The sequence below is a fragment of the Azolla caroliniana genome, unplaced genomic scaffold (assembly GCF_043228905.1).
Source record: "Azolla caroliniana isolate FFs.n. ecotype wild unplaced genomic scaffold, voAzoCaro1.0.p SCAF_1, whole genome shotgun sequence".
Classification (NCBI taxonomy): Eukaryota; Viridiplantae; Streptophyta; class Polypodiopsida; order Salviniales; family Salviniaceae; genus Azolla; species Azolla caroliniana.
The window spans coordinates 1185665-1203086 of NW_028230436.1; the positions used below are offsets into that span (position 1 = coordinate 1185665).

Consider the following 17422-nt stretch of genomic DNA (forward strand, 5'->3'; position numbering starts at 1 on the left):
CATCGTCGTTATGGCCTTTGTGTTTATCATTGCCACATCAATCATATCAATCTAATGAAGTTGGCCTTAACAATCTACATCCATGTTTTCTTTGATATTTTGCATATGTTTTTTATAGATTGCATATTGTATTGTTGATCATGCATTTCATGTTATATCAAATATTTCAACAAATGATTATTGTCTATTTGTTCAATATACACTACCCGATAAATTGCATGATCAAAGCTCCATATGGGAAACCACCATTCCATCTACAATTGGAATTTGGAGGCAATCTCAATCCTATAATGTTTGAAGCTCCCTAAGCTTTAAAGTGGCTCATAATTGTACACAATGTACGATTTGTTCTTGTTTTGAGTCTTCACAAGCACAAGCTTTGTTTCAAAGCCATCTTTTGAAGTGTTTAGAAAACAAACCACGCCATTTGCTAAAATCAAAAGCACAATAGCTACAGTCCCAATGGTAAATTCTTCAATGCATTCTTACTATACACAATTGTTGATTGTTTGTTCCCACTCATAAATGCACGAACCAAGTAGAGTTTGTGAGAATGGACACCCTTTGTCCATAACAATTGTGCTATGGAAAAACTTTGGATGTGAACTCCATCTTCGATACACACATGACATATCACTTTCTCATAGATTCGAGAATTTGCAAACATATATTAAGACCCGAGTTATTCCATGTGTTTCCAAATATGTGGCACCATATCAAATACTTTCCCGAGGGATATATATAAAGAGATTTAATTATCATCCTCAAAGGTTGATTATGATGCACGAGACCATGAATGAAACATTTTTACATGGTATGTGGGGAATTTCGTAAAGATTCTTGATGTTCACAATTTTTTCTAATAAACATTGTGTGTGTGTGTGTGTGTGTGTGTGTGTGAGAGAGAGAGAGAGAGAGAGAGAGAGAGAGAGAGAGAGAGAGAGAGAGAGAGAGAGAAAATAAACATCGAGTGCAATCTCGAGTGAAACACATGTAATCTTGAGTGCAACCCACACTGAACATATTGAGGAAAAACAAAAAATAGTAAGATGATCTCCTATATATATTATTCTCCTTTTGGTTGGGCCCAACTTCACATGTATCGGTTTTGTATGCACGCATGCCGTTACTCGAGTAACAATAATCATACATTCAAATTCATATCAGAACAGTTAGATTGTAGCTAATGACGAGTCAAACTAGATATGATAATTAGCTCTCACGATCTTAATTATTGATATCTCTCGTTATCTCCAATATACAACTTTTTTATGACTCTATTGATGCATTTTGTATGTTCTCAATCATGTTTCTTCGTGAAACGAGCATGAAATGCAACCCATTACCAAATTTGGACATTTTTCAACTGATTGTCATCATAAGCAAAAGTTAGGATGTTGATGGTTTTTTGTCCATCCGATAGATAGGGAAAACGTTGCCTTTATTTCTATCATCTAAGTATATTTTGGTTGAACAACTTCTATGGTGCCCAAAGAAGCTAAAAAATCTTTCATGTGGGGAACACTCTTTAGAATATGGATCACAATGTGATTTGCATGTGTTCTTTTGATATCAAACAAAACTAACAAGCATTCATGATGTTCAACGAAATGTTTATGGGGAAAAACTTATGTCCTTGTTTTGCGGTAATGCATACATACATACATACATACATACATATATATATATACGTGAAAAGTGCACATATATATGCAACTTATCTCGTTGAAAATTATATCCAACTTACCTCATTGTAAAGTGTGTATCAACTTATACAGTTACAAGTACATACATGCATATAAGGAAGAACAAGTGGTTCTTATCTCGTAAACACATTGATCACGTTTGTTTTATATTCATTTTCTTTAATAGAAACAGAAAGGGCTTAACTCTATTGAAGTTTCTCATCTATAATGCATGTCCTTGTAGAAACCGAGTGAACAAAATAATAAATTGTTGACCACAATATGAAACCAATTTTTGTTTTAAATAATATATAACTCTTTTGAGATTCTCAAGCTTTAAATGGTTGTGTATTGTAAAGCTCATTTTTCACAAAGTCAAGGTTTTAGGTTTGATGTGACGACTTTCATGTTATTTATATGATAAAAACATTGGTTTACACATATGCATGCTAATCATTCAATATAAGAGCTTTCTTCAAAGTAGAGGTGTGCAAGTGTATTTTCTATGGTATATGCACCCCCATCTTTTGGGGTACTAGGACCGTTTTATCAGAGTTGAGCACCTCCTTTGTATCCCAGTATAGTTTGCCTCTTTTTAGAATGTTGCTACCGAGTGTGGCGAAGTGGGACGCGTTGCTTTTATCTATCACTGCAAGAAACTTGTCTCGAAGAATATATATGTAAAAATGTAGGTACCAAAATGTTCATGTATACACTGAATATATAGAAGAATCTTGACATATTCACGAGGAAGGTGAAGGAAAACCCATACCAAGAACACATCCATCACTCTCACACTCTTGCAAAGATAGTCTATGTGGAACACTTTGTAGAGATTTTAAGAACTTCAATATACAATCGAAGAAGAATGTGACAAAAACACTATCTAGTAAGATAAGAACCATAGTAATATAATTGAGAGTAGGATGCTTTGCTATGTGATAATGAAATGGGTTAAGTCAACAATCTTGATTTCTCTCTTTGATTAAGAGTTGTGTTGATTTTCATTTCTTACGCGAAAAAAATGGCTATAAGACTATATTGCTTTTGTCTCATGGGTTTCAAAACTAACCTCATCAGAGTTGTTAAAGACATTTCTCGTTTGATTCTCCTTTAAACTTGAACAATAACCATATTCCATTTAGCATGTTATTGAGAACGTTGAATGCTCATCCAAACTAGTTTGCAAGGGCTTGGATGAGAATAAAAATGTAATGTATCGAACATATTATCCAGAACAATCAGTATATTGATGAAAGTATTGTGCATTATAATTACATTGCATGCTTCAAACACGAAATTAAGCATGGTATTAAAAAATTGAGCACCTCGATCAGATCATCCACTTTGATTCAACAATAATATGAATATGACTAGGTTATTTGAAACATTAAGTAGCCTAATAGATAGACAGTCAAGCTTTGTCAATTTAAAGAGGGGAAAATCATGTGTTATTCGACAATGAATTGAAGGAGAAACTAGTGTTATGAATTAGATTTTTACCAAGGTTATATCTTGATATTATTGAATATAGGAGGGGTACCGTTTACCATATGTATATTCATTTTTTTGTTTTTTTCCCTAATTAATGATTGTAATGCATTAATATTGTACGTGTTAACAATTCCTAGTATGCTCGAAGGAAATATAGATAGATTTTATTATCGTCCTCGCAAGTCAATATGTGACCAATGGGACCTCCTCCATTCACCTTAAATAAAGTATGTGCAAGCAAAAGAGAGAGAGAGTCAAAATAAAGTGAGAACTTGGGATGGACTGATAAATTATTTACTAATGGAGCAAGTTACACGTCCATTCATTGGGATGATAGGGGAAAACCATATACTTATAGTTGAAAATTGGGTCCCCGATGAACATTTCTAACTAGCATGTCAAGAAGAATTTGACTGTGGGAGATTACAACATCAACTGTCGGATTCTGGGGCCCATCAGCAATAGTTCCAAACCGGCAAGTAAAAGAAAAAAAAACATTCGGTCGACAAATTTACCGAACGAGGACCCGTGAGTGGGTTGGTGGGTAGGGCATCCTTTTCCCCGACGGATCTTCACTCACTCCTTGAGAGGAGGCACTATAAAAACAATAATGTTATTGGAGGGACATTTAGTTGTAAAGAGAGAGACAGAAAGAGAGCATTGATTTTTGATATATATATATATATATATAATATGTATATACATATTTTTTATATTTTTCTTTCCCGTGTTAAAAGGGCTTTTCTAAGGAATCAAATAGAGTTAAAAAATAAATAAAAATCAAAAGAGCAAAAGAAAGGAAAAAGAAGGGAGGAAAGAAAGAAAAAAAGTGGGAACAAAAAGAGAAGAAGAAACAAGGTGTTAAAGATAACAATGAAAATAAAAACATCACTTTCTAGCGCACGTGAAAAAATGGTGTGTGCTGATTTGGGTGGATGTCCGGCGTGGCACAAACCAACGCATTGTTCGACATGGCATAAAAGTTGGAGCGGACACGCCATCGTCCCCTGTGACCTTCCCCATGGACAAGCTAAGACCACACACTCTTGTATATCAAAATCCTCGGACGGCCTGACCCGAGGTCACATGTGATGACTCGCTCAAACAAGGTCAGTTGCCTCCGTCACGTGGCCCATACTTGTAAGGTTAACACGACCACAAACGATGTGAACTTGTCTTTGCATCTAGCATGTCAATATATAGAATGATTTGGGCGGATGTCCGGCGTGGCACAAACCAACGCATTGTTCGACATGGCATAAAAGCTGGAGCGGACACGCCATCGTCCCCTGTGACCTTCCCCATGGACAAGCTAAGAGACGGCTTGACATGAGGTCACATGTGATGACTCGCTCAAACAAGGTTAGTTGCCTCTGTCATGTGCCCCATACTTGTAAGGTTAACACGACCACAAACGATGTGAACTTGTCTTTGCATCTAGCATGTCAATATATAGAATGATGTGTGTGTGCATGTGTGCGAGGGGAGGGCATGCAGAGTGTCTTGCACGCTCTTTTTAGCCGATATGGGCAATGGAGACAGAAATGGGCTTGATAGATAGACGGGGGAGTGGTTCGAAACTTGTTTGGCGAACAAAACCCAAGTGGCTAGTGGCCAGGAAACCAGATATATACATACATTATATATATACAGAGACAGAAGAGTTGGGAGGGACGATGGTTGTGGGCACGAATCCGTCGATCTCCGTTCCACTACACTTAATTAAAAACAAAAAGAACACGAGACCTTGCGACACGTCAGCTGCCACGTCAGATAGCCACGTAAGATGCCACGTGAGCTCTTGCTCTTCGTATTCTCTCTCCCCCTTCTCTTCTCTCTCTTCCCTTTCTCTCTCCCTCTCTCACTCTCTCGCTCCCCCCCCCCCCCCCCCCCTCTCTCTCTCTCTTCTCTTTTCTTCTTCTCTGTCTCTGTCTCTGTCTCTGCCTCTCTCCCTCGAGCATATAGCTATGGTGGGCTCTGCAGCTGGTTAACCTGTCAGCTTTCCTTCTTTCTTCTTAATCTCTGCTATGGCTTTGGCTATGGCGGAACTTCACCTCCCTCCATTCCCTCCTTTTTCTTCTCCTTTAATTACCTTTCACGGTTGCGTATAGATTTCTTTCCATCGTCTCCCTCGCTGCTTTCCTTCTCCTTCTCCGGCTCCTCTTCTTCCATAGCCTCTTTCAGATCAGTACTCTATTTCTGTTATCTCATTCCTTTTACAGAACTAAATATTCCTTCCACAATGGATAGCGGCATAGAAGCTCATAATAATGTAGCCGAAAAGGAGCAGAAGATCATACATGGACATGGAGAGTTAAAGGAAGCAAATGCAGGTATATTTCCAGCTAATGGAAATGGTAAACATGTACTAGTAGAAGAAGAAGAACAATCTGAAGTAGGAAAAGTTGAAGAAAAATCAGAATCAGAAGGAAGAGGAGGAGAACGACTAGACATGTTGGATTTGATCAGCTATGTCGACGGATCTGAATCAATTGAAGTAGCGCATGCTGAAGGAGAGGGAGGAGGAGGAGGAGGAGAAGAAGAAGATGATGATAACGAAGAAGAAGAAGTTATTACAGCTAGGGTTAACACACTAGATTCCCGATCTTCAAGTACGCTAAATTTCAAAGAAACAACTGCAGAAGAAGAAGCCATTATCATGAACGATCCGTCACAAAAAGAGCAAGACTTTGCATCATTCAATCCAGCTATGGAGAAGAAGAACAGCAGCAACAGTAACAGTAGCAATGACGATAACAACAGTAACAATAACAATAAGTCATCTTTGGTGAGGGAAAAGTCATTTCAAAGGAAAGCTATGGCCATGTCCATCCCTCCTCTAGTTGTCAATAGAACTCCAAAGCCTTCAATAAGTCTGAGCAAACTCTCTTCTGCTCCCACGAACAAACACGTTACGCCCTGCTCCCTCGACCCCGCTCACTCCCATGGCCATAGCCATCGATCCCCGCCACCGGTCCTCTTTCGGAACTTCTTGAAGTCTTCTTCTCCTCAAGCCCTAGCAAGACAAACTGAAGACCATGAACATGATGCCTTGAACCCTTCTACTGCTCAACCACCTAAGCGCCGCCATAGTCTTGGCAGCAATACCACCACCAATAGTGTCGCTCTACAAACCTCTAGTACGAAGATTACTACTAAAACTACTAGTCCTAGTGGTTTTTCACCACTGCCTAATCCTCGCCGTGCTTCACTCGACTCAACCAAAACCCGAGTACTCCCTTCTTCTTCTTCTTTAGAAAAACCCAAATCTCGTAAAGCTTCCCGCCCTTCTTCGCCTTCAGAGCTACCTAAAGCATCGCCGACCAATTCTGTCTCTATCCGAGGTTTCTCTTTTGGGAAAGCGTCTCCTAAAGCTTCATTTTCATCCCCGACAACTCCGGATAGCTCGAAGGCTACAACTCCAAGAGGGATTTCTTTAATAAAGCCCATCTCACCAAGAACTCCGGCTTCTTCTTCTTCATCATCTCGAGTTCGAACTCCAGCCAGCAATGGATCTACTAGCACTGATACCACTAGCTATCAGCGGAAGAAAGTTAGCCCTGTTTTTACCCATGGTAATGTTAAACGCTTATCGAGCTTGGGGGACAGTTCTGGGACAAATGGGACCCTCTCAGATCGGCAGTCACCAAGATGCTCTCCTTCACCTGATCATCATGCTGTCAGTAGAAGGAAATCGTTGACATCAGAAAGTCGAGATTCACGGTTCATTGCTCTTCCTTCTGTGGATGTGAAGGCAGGGGATGATGTGGTATGCATACCAGACCTTAAATTCGAAGCCCAATGTACGGATTTGACATGGAAATTTGGATTAACTCATGACGTGTCAAATTTGAATATAGACCCTCTAATCTACTCTTGCTAGTATGATTTGCAATTCTGACTTTTGATCTCGCCCTCAATGGCCTTAACTCTTCAGTTTTTATGGAAGATTTTGTTTTTAATGCAGAGATTGGATTTGCGTGGCCAGAGAGTTAGGAGCTTGGATTGCAATCTAGTCCATTTGACACCAAAGCTAGAGGTATACACTTGTAGAAACATTTGCTTGAATGTTGTGGATATATAGGATCAGAAGAGTCAGCTTTTGAAACACATATGAGCTAATTTTTACTAAGCTTACATGGTAGAGTACCAATCACAAAGCTGTAGAGATCACACTGCTCAAATTTCAACTAGAAGAAATCCCTTGTGGATATTGTATATCATCTTTCAATCTTTGTCTTTCATGGAGCATTATATAGTGGAGTGATGGGGGAAGCATTATATATGGCTTGGCTATGACCTGATTGAATCAACAAGGGGCTTGTGCAAAAGTAGAAATTTCTGAAATTTTAGCAAAAGTTGAATAGGATGGAATTATTTGGATCAATCAAAATGAGAGAAAGAATGGATGCAGGAAGAAAAACTATGCTTTGTGAGGGGATATTGTAATGTTTTTTAATACATGTATTGATATCCACCTTGCAATTGGACATTCTGGCTTCCAAGTGAGTGCAGAGTCTACTATATAAGTGCATGTACATTGGTGTCTTATAATGGAAGCATGTGTATATTGGTTTGAAACACTCTTCTGTTGATATATGCTGCATAACGAGCTGATTTAATAATCTGGATGTGTTCTTCGCAGTTTGTATACCTCAGAGATAATAAGCTCGCAAATTTAGCTGGAATAGAGATCCTGAAGCGTGTCAAGGTAGATGTTGATGGTAAGCTTGAAATATCTAAGAAAATGTATTCTCTAACTACCATGACCATTTAATCGCAGGTTTTGGATCTTAGCTTTAATGAATTCAAAGGGCCTGGTTTTGAGCCCTTAGCAAACTGTAAAGCCCTCCAGGTAAGCTTTTGTTTTGTTTTGCCTCGTAAGAAAGAGGGTTGAAATTAAGTGCAGCTAATTGATCTCATTGAATAACTCCATTTTTCTTCACAGCAACTTTATCTTGCTGGTAACCAAATCACATCTTTAAGTGGCTTGCCACAGCTTCCCAATCTAGAGGTATACATCTTGATAAGCAAGAGGGCAATTGGTTTTTAGTCCCTTTTGGTAATTGATTACGTGTGTTTCCAGTTCCTATCAGTTGCCCAGAATAGGCTGAAATCATTATCGATGGCAACACAACCGAGACTCCAGGTATGCACGGCACAATAGTATGAAATTTACAATTGGCCACAGTAATTAATAAAACTACTTAATGTGTCCTTGAATATTGTTTCTAGTTTCACTACTTTGTTTTGTTTTGCCTACCATGTGAAGGTCCTCGCTGCAAGCAAGAACAAAATCTCTACATTCAAAGGGTTTCCTCAATTGCCATTGCTTGAGGTTCTTGATGCACATCCCACTTAAGTTTCAACTTATAAGATTTTATGCACATTCATTGTGCAGTGTTGAAGATATTAAGATATCTTCAAAGTGTCCTTGTGAAGCTTGGTTTGAAATAAGACTGTTGTTTCATCATGGCTTACAGCATTTGCGATTGGAAGAGAACCCAATACTAGAAATGCAACATGTTGAGGCGGCTGCAATATTGTTGGGTGGTCCAACATTAAAGAAGTTTAATGATAAAGGTGGGATGTATGCTCTTAAGAATTTTTGGTAAGGAAATCTAGCCTCCCAAAGACTACAAATAGAGAACATTGCAGTAAAAGGGACTACTATACATTACTCCTCGTTGCAATGGCTGTAGAAAAAAATGGTCAATAATTGTTATCAATGACTCTTAACTGATTGAATTTCAGAGCATGCTGTAGTAGTGGTCCTCACGAAATTTATGAACAAGCTAGTTGGATACTTACTCTGCTTATTTATGGCCATTTTTTCATAGAAAGTTTGTTCTCCATAACTCTATTTTTAATGTTATCACAGATCTACCTCTGGAGGAGCAAGATCTTGCCCGTTTGTATCCTGCACATACAGCACTATGCATTAGGGATGGCTGGGATTTCTGTGATGTCCATGAAGCTTTTGGTAAGTGAATGTTGATAAACTTTATGACAGTGTGAGCATTGATTTTCTCATTAGTACTAATGGAACAGAATCAAGCATGAGATTCCTTAAAGCACAATGGTCTGAAAAAATCCCTCCTGGATATGCCATCGAGCAAGCCTTGATTGAGAAACCTTCTGAAGAGGATCCTTGCAGCTGTCACTTCACGTTTACTAAGCACAACAGTGAGCTTGAGGACCTGACTTTGAGATATCAATGGTATATTGGGGGTAAAACACCTACGAACTTTGTGCCTATTGAAGGTGCAACAGATGAGGTTAGCTTGCATTTTTGTCAACCATAATGTTGCTACTTTGGATATCTGCTTCTTGTTGTTTGTCTAAACCCTCCCTCTATGATTGTGGACATTTTTCTCTTTTACATGGTGAATCCTTATTGTCTTTGATCAGATACTATTCATTCATGCACTTATAGTTCACATGGAATGACGGATATGTTCTGTATTGTTTATGGAAGATCTACTGGCCAAAGCATGATGATGTCGGTCGCTGCCTGAAGGTGGAATGTACTCCGGTGCTTGGACAAACTGAATATCCTTCAATATTTGCTGTTTCATTTCCCGTCTTACCAGGTACTGTCTTGAATCCTTACATTAGACTCTAATTGATTATCTGAGGATGGGTGGCTAGTTTTTGTGATTAATGTGTTTTTCTGCATAGCAGGTAGTGGATGTCCCAAGGTTATGAGTCTTACAGTGAAGGGAGAATTGGAAGAGGGCCATGTTATCAGAGGGCATGCAAATGTAGCATGGTGTGGTGGGACACCTAGTAAAGGGATTGTAAGGTAGTAATGTCTATGGGGGACATTTTCATTTGCTTACAGTATTGAAACGGGGCAGGCTAACAGTCTCTATTATGTCAGTTGGCTGAGGCGATATGATAATCGAAGCCCGGTTGTAATTGTCGGAGCTGAGGAGTTGGACTATCAACTCACCTTAGATGATGTCGAAGCTAATCTACTACTGATGTACACACCTGTGACACAAGAAGGTGTAAAGGGAGAACCTCACTTTGCTACCACTGCAGTGGTACATGCAGGTGACTGACTACTTTTGACAGATGCTGCTTTCATATTCATTAACTTATTAAGCAAGTACCTAGTTTTAGGTATCATCCTTCGCTGTAAAATAACTGTTGGTACATAAGCAAATGCGTTTGTTACGTATAGTCCAAAGATGAGGGCATTTCATTCATTTTGTACGCGACTTTTAAATAGTTCTAGCCTTGCAGTATTTGGAATAGACTTAGAACTGTAAAATGACACTTGAATTTCTAAACCATGTAGTTCATTGACTTGCTTCTTTTTTTTCCAGCGAATCCTTCTGTCAGCAATGTGCATATTCTTGGAAATCTAGAGGAAGGTAACACTATCAAGGGTGTTGGAACATATTTTGGGGGTAAAGAGGGGCAGAGCAAACTTGAATGGTTACAAGAAGACATCGAGCTAGGGTAAATCTCTACAAAAAGCATGGTTGTGTATTTCAACATCAAATCATTGTGCATGTGAATGTACTTGTCTGGAATCATCCATGGATGTATCTGTTGGAAGCTTTTCCTTGTGTGAGATTTTGTGTAGATCTGTTCCATTATACTTTTCATATTTCCTCAGGGAGTTCAAGCTCGTAGCTAAGGGAACTTATGAATACACTTTGAGTGAAGAAGATATCGGCTCAAGGATCATGTTTTCATACACTCCTGTAAATTCTGAAGGTTAATGCTAAAATCCATAACTATGTATACATATGTTCTATTTGGCGTCGTGATCGTAAGATATCAGTTTAACATCTTCATCAGGTATTCAAGGCGATTCTGTCTCAACAATATCTGCAAAAGTATCTCTAGGTATGGTTTATCTATCTTCAATGCATGTGATCATCCACTCGATACATCTTTTTTGTAAGTTGATAAATTTCTACAAATGCAGCCACTCCAAAGGTCTCTCAGCTGAGAATAGTTGGAAACATATGTGAGGGTAGTAAAGTTGCAATCAGTGCTGTGGTATCTGGTGGAGTTGAGGGTGCTAGTCGTGTACAATGGTTCAAAACTAATATTCCAGATGAATCCCTAGGTGATGCAAACCTAGAAGCAATAAGCACATCAAAAGTATCAAAGGTGGGTGTACATACTTCTACTATTTGTTCTTGTACATAAAAATCCTTGTCTTGTCCAGGCCCTCTAGGCTAAATCAATTGCATTATGTATACTTCTCTTCAGGCATTTCGCATCCCACTTGGCGCTGTTGGGTTTTATTTGGTGGCCAAATATACACCAGTTCGTACAGACGGTGAAACTGGAGAACCTGCACTAGCCTTTTCTGACGTTCCTGTTAAAAGTATGCATTGATTCTTATTCGCAAGTATTTCAGACTAAATACTCATGGTGAACTTGTTTGGATGCATTCATAAAAGCTATTAATGGCGCTCTTCAATATGAGTTTCACAGTTTGTTCTTTCTTCTGAAAACCAGTGCTATCTCCAAGTCTTAGCTTCTTATCGATAACGGGAGACTATGTAGAGGGAGAAATCTTGACAGCATCCTATGGTTATGTTGGAGGCCATGAAGGCAGAAGTCAATATAGTTGGTATCTGCATGAGGTACAACAAAGCTATTGTTAGAATCGTAGAATCTTATATATTTCATGGGAGTTTGTGCAATTTTGTGATGGTAAGATACATTTCCTAGAATGAAAGTGATTCTGGAGAGCCAATCCTGGAATCAGCAGGCCTTTTGCAGTATCACATCACAAAAGAAGCTGTCAATAAATTTGTGTCTTTTAAGTGTATACCTGTACGCGACGATGGTTCAGTTGGGGAAGAGAAAACTGTGATGGGGCAAGAATGTATACAACCAGGTATATTTTGAATGAGCAACTTTCATGCTGAGGTCAAGTTCATGCGAATCACATCACATAATTAAATTCTTGCTGTTTTCTTTTGCCCTTAGGCTTCCCAAAATTGCTATCATTGCAAATACTAGGAGATCCTATCGAGGGTGGTAAACTGCATGTGGAGAAAACATATTGGGGTGGAATTGAAGGGTTTTCAAAACTCCAATGGTTTCTGGTGAGCTCATTTGTCTTCTTTTTTCACTAAGTCGACACTGATTCTTACACCATTTGCACATGTGAAGCAATGTTGATATAATAGTTACTCTTACCACTATTTACAGATGAGTCCTGATGGGATGCAACAAGAGATCAGTAGAGCAACGGACTATACATATACATGCTGTACTGAAGATATTGATGGCCATCTTTGTGTCTCTTGTGAACCTACACGTTCTGATGGTGTAAAGGGTTCAGTTGTAATATCTCAGAATGTTGGGCCTGTTCGATCGGGTGAGTTTCTACTTCGTTAATATTCCTTTGAGTTGAATTAAACGTTTCTTTGACCTATAAATGGTTACATTGTAACAATCTGATGTATATTAAGCAGTTTGTACAGCTGGAATAGGTTTACCTTATATCAGTTTGTTTAGAAAACCTCAAATATTATGGATTCCTAAAGGTATATGTTATTAGTTAGATCTAGAGCAGCTGAGAAGCGAGGGTTGAACTTTTTGCAGCTTTACCATCTTGTAATTCTCTGGAGCTGTATGGTGATCCTATTGAAGGAGAAACCCTCAGCTTTATTGCATCTTACAGTGGAGGGTGAGTTTTTATCTATCTAGAAGAGTGCGACATAAGTTTCCAAGCTAAGTAAAGGTTGTTTTTCCAGGGAGAGAGGAGCATGTGCTTGTGAATGGATTAGATTAACAAAGAGTGGAATAGAAGAATGGCTAAGCTTTGGAGGTATAATCTGTCGTTTCACGACAAGACAAACATGAATTTATGATTATTCTAAAGCCCTCTTGTTTTTCTTGGTAGATGGCTTGAATTTGACACTTGATGATGTTGGCTGTCGAATCAAACTTGTTTACACACCTGTTCGGAAAGATGGGGCCACTGGGACTCCCAAGCTTGTTGTATCTGATGTTATTGAGGATGGTATATTTGATCAAACTACTCTCTTAAACATTATCTGTTTTTTGGGTAATACCATTGCATGTAATATCATGAACTCTCATATAGCCACCTGCAATGAAGATGATACAAAGGATTCAACATTGTGTATGCTTTGCAGCCGATCCGGTTGGTATTAGCTTGGTAATACCAGATTGTTGTGAAGACATAGAAGTGGTGCCTCAAAGATCCTATTTTGGAGGCATTGAAGGCATTGGAAGTTTTGCTTGGTTTAGGTTGCAGAATGAGCTGCAAGGACATAAACTCCCACCTGATGCTGAGTTTCTCGGAGACTCAGAGTAAGCAGTTTTTAAACATCACATCTTTAAGTTCTAGTGGTATATTTCTAATCAGTTTTTCTAATTTCATTGTTCTCCAAGATGAGGCAGCATTGCAGATGTAATTTCATGATGGGAAGGCCTCATTGTCCTTTTGGTCTATTAGAGATCCTAATGCATTTCTCTCTCTCTCTCTCTCTCTTGTAGGACATATACCCCGATGCTGGAAGATGTAGGTTCTTATTTGGCTCTTCACTGGATCCCAACCCGATTGGATGGACAGGAAGGAAGTCCTTGTTTTGCATGTAGCAGTTCCAGGGTAGTGGCAGGTATAATAAACAACCCTATAGATGGGGCTTCATTAGGCTATTATGTAGTTCCTGACATAATGATTTGAATTGACTTCATCTTTGGACTTTTGGTGCGGGGGTTTATAATTCATCAGAATATGGTAATGTGCTTGAGGTAACTTGTAAATAAGCTGCTGAAGTATTGATATTTCCTTTTTCAGCTCCTCCCTCCGTACACAATGTTACTGTCAAAGAGGTGTCACAAGAAAGTTACGTTGGTGAAGGAACTTACTATGGAGGTTTTGAAGGGGAGAGTAAATTTAGCTGGTACAGACAAAAGCCAGATGGTACAATGATTTTGATTGCCAGAGCTAATTCAAAGACCTATGCTGTCCAACATGATGATTATACATGTTGTTTGGTTTTTGGGTAGGTCAAACAATCATTGAATTAAAACATTTTTCTAATTGGTGGTAAACCTTTTGTTTTTCACATTATACATGAGGTTTTGGCTATAGGTCCATGATCTTCATAGAACTTTCTCTTCTATTGTAACTGTTATTCTCAGGTATTCTCCTTTTCGACAAGATGGAATTGCTGGAAACCTTGTATTGTCAGAGCCAACTGCTGTAATTTTACCTGGTGAGCACATACATATTCCAGACTAGATTGAAACAGCCTTTTAATGCTGAAAGTGTTTGTGCAACTTGACTAATGAAATGAACTGAGTTGTGGGGTAAAATGCTAAAAATCTTGTCACAGAAATACCAAGAGTTGAAAAGCTGGTACTGAATGGAAAATTTGTGGAGGGAGATGTCTTGACCGCTTCAGAAGTTATACCTAATTGTGAAAGACAGAAACATGTTTGGGAGCACTTCAAGAAAGAAGTCAAATATCAATGGTTGTTATTTGAAATTCTCAACCCATTTCTATTTCCATTGGGTTACATGAGGGCACATATAATGTTTTGTATTATTGCAGGTCCCGTTCGACTGATCCTGGTAATGCTCACTCGTTTGAATCGCTTTCTACACAGCGGGGTTGCTCATACAAAATTCGAACTGAGGATATTGGATACACTCTGCATTGTGAATGTGTTGTTACTGACATGTTTGATAGATCATCTGCACCAATCTCAGCTTTATCAGCAATTATAGCACCAGGCAAGCATAGTGTTTACATATTTAGATGGTTTCAAAGACTAGAGAAATCATCCAGATACTCTTGAGGGCATGCTCAAGACTGATGTTTTTGGTTTGTGATGAAGAATAATCATTACAATTTGCATTTTCTTTTCGTTTCCCAATTAGGGCTGCCAAAGATAAACAAGCTGGAAATTGAAGGTCAAGGCTATCACACAAATACTTATTCCATTCAAGGCTTCTATTTTGGAGGCAAAGAAGGGAGAAGCACAATCCAGTGGTTTAGAGCTATGGCTGGCTCGCCTGATCTAATTCCCATCGCTGGTAGGATTCCAATTAGGATTCTGAGAGATCCAAGGTGATAGAGAATGATGATGAGATGTATGACATTGTGCTTCTTTGTTATGCTACTTGTACAGGTGAAGTGGGCCGAATGTATGAAGCACATGTTGATGATGTTGGGTATAGGCTTGTAGCTATCTATACACCAGTCCGCGAAGACGGTGTCGAAGGGGCACCGGTTTCAGCTTCTACTGAGCCTATAGCAGTCGGTATGCATAAAATATTACCACGCTTAAAATCATTTTTTTTATTTGCATTGTTATGATCAAGAGTTTCATTTAAGTAAAGAGGTATTTCAGCAAGCTTATGGTATTACATTTTTACTTGAATCATTATGACCACAATTTCTGATTCCAACGAAGAGATTCTACCAATCCAAAATTCTGAACTCTTACTTTCTTCATTCCCTTGCATCCCTACCCCTCCATTGAACACTAGAACCTGAAATTGCGAAAGAGGTGAAAGAAAAGTTGGAGCTAGGAGTGATAAAATTCGAGGTGAGCATTAGCGATCAAACCAAATGTTGTTTTGAACTGATTGATTAACTGATCTTTAGGTTAACAAAGTTATTTCTTGCTTGTTTTTCAGGTTTTGCGGGATCGTGATATGAAGGTAGAATATAGTACTAGAACAAATAATCTCCATGATTTGCATCTTTGCATTACGATTTAGGTTATAAGGATTTATTTTACTATAGTGAGAGAAGACAATTTTATGTCCAGGTACAACAACAGCAGGGTCTAGGAAGCTACGAACGGCGGGTTGTAGATGTAAATCGGAAGAGAGTAAAAGTAATCAAGCCTGGTTCAAAGACGTCATTTCCTAGTACTGAAATCCGTGGCACATACGCTCCTCCCTTCCATGTGAGAGCTTTATTTAAAAACTTTCAGTTTTGCTTTCAAAGGTAAAAATATATGTATACATTTTGACATTGATTCTTACCGAAGCCTATTTCACTGTCTTCATTTATGACCAGATGGAGGTGTTTCGAAATGATCCACATAGGTTCAAGATAGTGGTTGATACTGATAGTGAGGTTGATTTGATGGTGCAATCCGGTCATCTGAGGGATGTCATAGTGCTTGTCATTAGAGGGTTGGCTCAGAGATTCAATAGTACTCCCTTGAACTTGCTTCTTAAGATGTGACCCAAATACCTTTTTTCGGATTTTTAAAATGGTTATTTTGGGGTTCTTTATTTAGTTTTTTGGGCGTTGTTTTTTTATTTTTCTGTTAATTTTTTTATTGTTTTCGAGTTTTAAAATTGCTTTTTTTGGGTTCTGTTATTTTGTTTACAGTATTTTTTTAGGATTTTTTTGTCTTTATATTCATATTCCAAATCCTTAATATTTTTTTTTGTATTATATATATATAAATACATATGATTTTGTAGGCACCCTTTATAAAGAGGTTTGGGTTGTCCATATAAGAAAACAAAACAGAGTATTTTCTTCTTCATATTATTATTCATTCATACTTCCCATTGAAAAATGCCCCTCACTCATCTCTTGTGTGAGCTTTTTTCTTTTGGTTATCCATTCATGCCCTTTGAATTGATCATTTCCCTTGTATACACCACCACCATCACCCCAACAAACTAACAAGCAAGAGACAACTGGAATTGCAACAAAGGCCTTGTCCCCATCTTCAAGTCGATCGAATGATAATCATCTCATCTGTTTTTCTCCTTCAATTTGATCGAAGCACAAGCCCTGTTCGTCTGGCTCGTAGCAGTGTGTTTCTTCATACTGATTTGGTCAGAGAACGAGAGTCCACTTAACTAACAGTCATGGTGAGGAGTATTTTGGTAAATCATTAGAAAGATCGTGGTATTCTCCCATTCATATGTCTTGGAATAGTCTGGTTCTTTGTACTTTTTACTGACACATTCTTGTAAGTTGCTAGAATGTTTTCCTTCCATTTATAATGTGAAAGCATTGCCTTTAAACACTGTATATGATGTGGTCCCATCAAACTATAATGAATCCACTGTTCCCTAATGGATCAAGTCTTTTTATCTTGTGCTTTTGAAGCTTATTATGAATCGACTGTTATCTAATGGATCAAACCTTTCTATCTCCCTTATATATTGCAAAGAAAATCCAAAAAATACTTTTTAGCTTTTCTTTATTGTTGCTTGCAAGTTTTTGTTATTTCCCTTGTACCCTTGG

The 17422-nt window shown here is 38.4% G+C and overlaps 1 protein-coding gene across 1 annotated transcript; it reads left to right on the top strand.

Moving 5' to 3' along the window:
• Nucleotides 1-5102: 5102 nt before the first annotated feature.
• Nucleotides 5103-17271, top strand: LOC147868156 (187-kDa microtubule-associated protein AIR9-like). The gene is made up of 37 exons (XM_087315953.1): nucleotides 5103-6948; nucleotides 7147-7218; nucleotides 7825-7890; nucleotides 7963-8034; nucleotides 8128-8193; nucleotides 8266-8328; nucleotides 8452-8517; nucleotides 8663-8762; nucleotides 9061-9162; nucleotides 9231-9457; nucleotides 9658-9772; nucleotides 9864-9984; nucleotides 10063-10238; nucleotides 10514-10649; nucleotides 10810-10910; nucleotides 10995-11042; nucleotides 11125-11312; nucleotides 11415-11532; nucleotides 11667-11794; nucleotides 11883-12051; nucleotides 12144-12262; nucleotides 12369-12537; nucleotides 12765-12849; nucleotides 12917-12990; nucleotides 13066-13185; nucleotides 13322-13499; nucleotides 13686-13807; nucleotides 13990-14197; nucleotides 14337-14410; nucleotides 14531-14669; nucleotides 14750-14931; nucleotides 15079-15234; nucleotides 15330-15461; nucleotides 15691-15749; nucleotides 15841-15864; nucleotides 15975-16115; nucleotides 16229-17271. Exons 1-37 carry the CDS (start codon nucleotides 5422-5424, stop codon nucleotides 16397-16399), a joined length of 5814 nt encoding a protein of 1937 aa, XP_087172079.1. The 5' UTR covers nucleotides 5103-5421; the 3' UTR covers nucleotides 16400-17271.
• Nucleotides 17272-17422: the final 151 nt, after the last annotated feature.